At 48.3% G+C, this 6,150-nt stretch overlaps 1 protein-coding gene across 1 annotated transcript in view; it reads left to right on the forward strand.

Annotated features, from left to right (window-relative positions):
- Positions 1 to 2,300: 2,300 nt before the first annotated feature.
- LOC138372756 (zinc finger and SCAN domain-containing protein 2-like) overlaps positions 2,301 to 6,150 on the forward strand; it is an 8,673-nt gene continuing 4,823 nt past the window's right edge. The window contains exon 1 of the mRNA XM_069338353.1: positions 2,301 to 2,814. Within this exon, the coding sequence (XP_069194454.1) occupies positions 2,578 to 2,814 (237 nt within the window). The 5' untranslated portion in view covers positions 2,301 to 2,577. The remainder of the gene's footprint in view (positions 2,815 to 6,150) is intronic.

Consider the following 6,150-nt stretch of genomic DNA (forward strand, 5'->3'; position numbering starts at 1 on the left):
AATACAACAACACTTACAACAACACCTGCAAAATCGTCCTCAGTAGTACTACTAACCCTACATGTAAACACCTCGCGACTCTTTCATCAACATTGCATAACTGCATCGACATTAAAAAACACTAAATGACGCACCACTGAAGAACGGGAAAACAAAACGTACCAAGGACAGTTCTTGTAGAAACTAATGACAAGGATATGAAGAAACAAATAAACAGGCTGTTGTTGTTGTTGTTATAGATTCAGCTTCTCGGAACAAGTTCCAAGTAGCACGGGCTATGGTGAGCCCGTAGTGGACTTACCTGGCACAGGAGCGGTGCTTGTGTCCTGAAATAAACAGGCGTGGCGACGGGAGTAAACAGTGACCGCAGTGAAAGCTGTAGTTTATAGTGACGTAAGCTAAACGAGGTTTAACGGGGATGGTGAGGGGGGGGCGGGGGAGGCTGAAGTGGTAGCATTATTCACTCCAACGGCAATAACCAGCATTTACAGCTGCGGAAATGACAGCCACGACAACAGTTTAACTGTATTAGGCTCGAGTCAAGGAAGCCACTGGTGGGCCAACGGTAAGGGGGGACCGGGGCAACGGTAAACTTACGGAGGAAACGAAAATAACTGTTTAAACAGTCAAAGCTACCGTCTAAACAACATTTGCCGTTTAAACAGTAAATGTTAAAGTTTAAAAGAGTAAATAGTAAAGAGTAAAACGGCAGAGAAGTACTGAAGCACGAAGCAGATGTAGCGACAAGCCAACAGAAGAAACAGCAGAAGTCACAATAAGGAGCAGGAGGAGAGCAGCGTTCTGCGCCGCCTGTGTCGTAAGTGATCCCGCAGAGGCAGCCCGAGGAGGAAGGGGGAAGGGTGGAGGAGAGGTAGAAGGAATAGGTGAAGGTGGGAAAGGTGCGAAGTAAGAGGAATAAGAAGAGAGAAAACGGAAAGGCAAAGATTGAGAAGGATGTCGATGTGGAGTACAGATGGCAAAAGACAAAAATATTGGATAAGGAAAGCAAGATATGTTGGAAATATGGAGTAGAAAGCGACGAAGGAAGGAAAGGATAAAGAAGAGAGAGAGAGAGAGAGAGGAAGAAAATATGACTGAACTGAAAAGCAGGGAGAGGAGAGAGGAGGAAAGTGAGGAACCACCTGAAGGGGATTTCACAGTTCCCTGGGTTTATGGAAGGAACCCTGCCGAAGCACCGCGCCGGCCCGACGATCAATGGCAGGAGAGCTTTTCAACGACCCCACTGATGCATGAACTACCACCAGACCTCGTTTAGTCAACACTCTGCTCCTTGTAGCTACCTCCAGGGCCCCTCCACGCGTACCTGTCTGCACTCGTGGCCTCTGCTAGACCTCCCTTCAGGCATGGAGCTCTCACTTGAGGCTCCAAGAGCTGGAGGCTTAATTGAAGCTCCCGAGGTAGTCCAATTGAGCATGAAGCCATCAACGGCATGCTTATGGTGTTCATTTCTAACGTTTACGGCAGCTTAATGGCCCTGATAAGGCTTCCAAAGCGCCGGCCTCAGCTTCCTGGTCTCATTACGTGTCAGAGGGTCCATGTTTACATCCTCGACCACCTTCCAGGACTCGTCACACATTCACCGACTATGGCAGAGGTCGTAGTGCAGGCAGCGGTGGAAAACCTGGAGCAAATAACAGTGTTGCGGGAGGGTTGGAGGCTGTCGTGCGGACCCCGGGAGAGCATGTGGCTAATAGCCACTAACCTAATGCCTTGCGCCTGCCTGCCCTGCGTTACGTTGGTAATTGTAACTGGAGGCTACGGATGGGGAGGACCCCGTTCTACCCTGGTCGGGTCGGGTTTGGGAGCTTAAATATTGTCTGGGTGGGTGGAGGCGGCAGGGTGGGCCGCCCGGGTGGGTGGGTCAGGGTCGTGAGTGGGCTGTGTGGGGCCCAAGGCAGGTGCAATAATGTTAGATGAGAGCCATCATTCCCGGCACACATGTTGATCACTGACTGGCATCGTCGTGCCTTGCCTGGAGCCAATCAGCCCCAGGCGCACCACGCACGGGCCAACACGTGAGTAGCGCGCGCCGCTCGCTCCGCCTACTAAACCCTGATTGGCCAACAAGCTTCCCTAGGAACCAATGGCAAGGAAGGTGGGCCGGCCCATTTCCTGGATGGTTGTTTCCGGGAAAGAAGGGTCTGGTGATACAGCCTGCTAATGCGTTATATGCCACTCTTGAATACAAGACAGCCAGGTAAGCATCATGGTTAGTCGGGGGAAGAAAATGTCTCGTATCCATTGCCAGTGATGCTGAGCATGCCCTTGTGGCTCGGGCGCGGGGCATCAGTAGCGGGTATAGAGCAGGTGGGCCGTATGGGGATAAAGCTAGAGAACATTACAGGTGAACAGGTAGTCTGGCGCTGAAGGTCACAGTGAACAGTACTGGAGGTGTGGGTCGACAGCGCTGACGGTAGTGCTTGGAGTGCCCGCCCGGGAGACTGTGTGTGTGTGCGTCTCCTCCGGGTTCATTCTCCCTGGAGAACTTTTATTTCTCGGATATCTCGCTAAGTCTCTCCGTGTTGACATAGAGACTTAGTGAAGCAGTGCAGCAAGATGAAGTCGACGAGTATAGATGATCCGAAGATGGAGACGCGGGTCTTGATGCCTGCAGAGTTCTCCTTGGTGGTGACAGCTCGGCCACTGCCCCCGCTGGACCGCCTCGTACCAGCCGAGGACTGCATCAAGGTGTGTGCTACCCGCCCTCTACCCGTCCAGACCCGCTACCTCCCCTTCAGCGGCACCGTCAGAGCAGACAACCTACCGCTTCTACCCTACCTGCCGCCAATGGACGTAAGTACCTTGAAACAAACCTTTTTTCAAGATAGTGTATATATATTTGTCACTGAATCTCACCTGAGCGAGGGAGAAAAGTTGCATCTTTCCTCACGAAACACTCTATGGAACTTGCACTCCATGCTTGGTACTCTGGAACGCCAGATTTCGCATGATAGTTGTATTCCCCGTTCTCCTTATCTCATTAATTAGTGGCTGCAATTTCCACCTTACACACACACATATATATATATATATATATATATATATATATATATATATATATATATATATATATATATATATATATATATATATATAATCATGTTCTTGGTTACAAGTCGCGCTTCACAAAATAATAATTAAATACTTGGTGTCATGACTTACATTACCTCCTCCCCTCTCCCTGATCACATAAGTCCTCCAAGAGATCTTAAGAGATGTCAACAAACTTAATATATGCCATCAGTCTCCCTCGCGCAGGCCCCAGAACATGCAGTGTGTAATTTCTATTCTACTCCCCGGACGGTGGTGCAGGGGGTGAATGAATGTGGTAGATTATCATACGAGTAGATTATCATACGAGTAGATTGTCATACGAGTAGATTATCATACGTGGGTATCTCGATGCTGTTTATACATGCATACCAGTGATTTTGTCCACTTGTGTATAGGTGTACTTGGGTTTTGGGGTGATTATAGTGTGTGTTTTTTTGGTTTGGATTTTTTGAACGAGTTTCTTTCGATATATACAAATTTTGACAAATTTATGACCATTGGCGCCGGTTTTGTTGATGGCATGTCAATCATTCTCTCAAAATGCCTTTTCTCTCTCTCTCTCTCTCTCTCTCTCTCTCTCTCTCTCTCTCTCTCTCTCTCTCTCTCTCTCTCTCTCTCTCTCTCTCTCTCTCTGCTTCACTCTTTCTGTCAGTCTGCTTCTTTCTTGCTGTCTACCCGTCTCACTCTTGCTGTCTGTCTGGCTCCCTTTTAATATTTGTCTGCCTCACTCTTGCTATCTGACAGTCTCACTCTTGCTCTCTGACAGCATCACTCTTGCTATCTGACAGCCTCAGTCTTGCTCTCAGACAGCATCACTCTTGCTCTTTGACAGCATCACTCTTGCTGTCAATCTGCCTCACCCTTACTGTCTGTCTGCTTCACTCTTGCTGTCTGTTTGACTCACTTTTGCTGTCTGTTGCACTCTTATTGTCTGCCTCACTCTTACTGTCTGCCTCACAGTTGTTGTTTGACTCACTCATACTATCTGCCTCATTCTTTGTGCACGGCATTTTTTTTTTTATCTCTGTCCTTCCTTCTCTCAGTTATTTCCGTCTCAAGTGTCCAAGATGTTTACTCAGTGCAGGATCCCACTCAAAGTTTTTTCCGAGAAAATGTTTGCTACAAGTTAGATATCTTGCGGCAATGAATTGACGTGACGTAAGAACAGTCAATACACAGATGCATGAGTCCACCAAGATACGTTGCCGCCCAAACATCATTCATTATATAGTTTCATGATAGCACCATTATCATACGATTAGTCTTGCTTGAGCTTCGTAAAATTCGGTCCCTTAATTTTTTTTTTTTGAGGGAAAAAATTCAGTAAAATTTTGGATAATTTTTGTGTCATCGCTTCCTGTACACAAGTTTATAATTACAATTCCCACCAAGTCTATTTACAACCTACAGTGACAGCCATAATAGGTGCTTCACGTAATGAGCTTCACATGGGATAACAACCCCTTGTTTTTAAACTAACATAATAGTTTAACTAGATAATCAACACGGTTATAAGCATTATTAATACGGCACACATGTAATTAGCGGACAAATTACCCCCACCCCCCCTCTCACCTGCATAAGCTACAGTCAGGCAATTATCCGGCAACCCAACGCGAGCAACCGACAATTTTGCAAACGTAGCCAATAGCATAATCATGCAATGCAGTTCCTGCGCGAGCAGCTTGCAAACTGATGCTAGTGACTACAGCTCTGCAATTCTATGTTAGGTAACTAATCAGAGAAGTTTATGCCTGAGAAGTTGGCTCCCCCAACAGCGTGGCACAGCTAATGACCTTGTTATTCGAGGCGAATTACCAGCTGCACTGTTCCAACGCTCGAATGATTTCAATCATTAGAAGCCACTTTTTGACACCGACTCTCTTAACAGCACAAGTAATGAAATTCTGGACGCTTGCATCCGAAGACCAATTAGTACACAAGGCCCCTAGAGCGAACCACCAACTCTTCATAACAACAAAGTCAGGGAGCAGCACATTTACACAAACAGTTATTAACACAACAATCCAAGCACGCCCGCGTCTCAACGCAGCTTCCAATAACAGGTGGGAAGGCACAGATTTCTTAAACAGCTGTGCAGGAGAAGACCCAACCCCCTCATAAACAGTTAGGTGCATAGCCGTGTTAGCGCGACTCCCAACACCTTTTCCTTAATACCAGGCGGCAAGGTGTAGCATAGATCTCTGGAGAAAGAGGAAGCGTTTCCCGCTACCTCTCTCAAGTCTCCGCTCGCCACTCCTCCATTTCTCCTCCGGAAGAACCGTAGGCGCCCAGACGGGGTTCAAAGCAAAATAACGAGGTATTATGAAGTCCGACATGACAGAGAGAGAGACAGAGAGAGAGAGGTGGTCAGTATGCTCCATAAGTGTGTACATATACGAAAATGAGGAGGGACAAAGTCTAGTGGAGTTAATATACACTATCAGTGTCACTGCGGTGGCACTGCCACCAGTACTCTCCACCCTCCCAGTACACCTGGTACTCTCCACCCTCCCAGTACACCAGGTACTCTCCACCCACCCAGTACACCAGGTACTCTCCACTCTCCCAGTACACCTGGTACTCTCCACCCTCCCAGTATACTAGGTACTCTCCACTCTCCCAGTACACGAGGTACTCTCCACCTTCCCAGTACACCAGGTACTCTCCACCCTCCCAGTACACCAGGTACTCTCCTCCTCCCAGTACACCAGGTACTCTCCCCCTCCCAGTACACCAGGTACTCTCCCCCTTCCAGTACACCTGGTACTCTCCACCCTCCCAGTACACCAGGTACTCTCCACCCTCCCAGTACACCAGGTACTCTCCACTCTCCCAGTACACCAGGTACTCTCCACCCACCCAGTTCACCAGGTACTCTCCACCCTCCCAGTACACCAGGTACTCTCCACCCTCCCAGTACACCAGGTACTCTCCACCCACCCAGTTCACCAGGTACTCTCCACCCTCCCAGTACACCCGGTACTCTCCACCCTCCCAGTACACCAGGTACTCTCCACCCTCCCAGTACACCAGGTACTCTACACTCTCCCAGTACACCAGGTACTCTCCACC

The sequence above is a fragment of the Procambarus clarkii genome, chromosome 39, assembly GCF_040958095.1.
Source record: "Procambarus clarkii isolate CNS0578487 chromosome 39, FALCON_Pclarkii_2.0, whole genome shotgun sequence".
In the NCBI taxonomy this organism is placed as follows: Eukaryota; Metazoa; Arthropoda; class Malacostraca; order Decapoda; family Cambaridae; genus Procambarus; species Procambarus clarkii.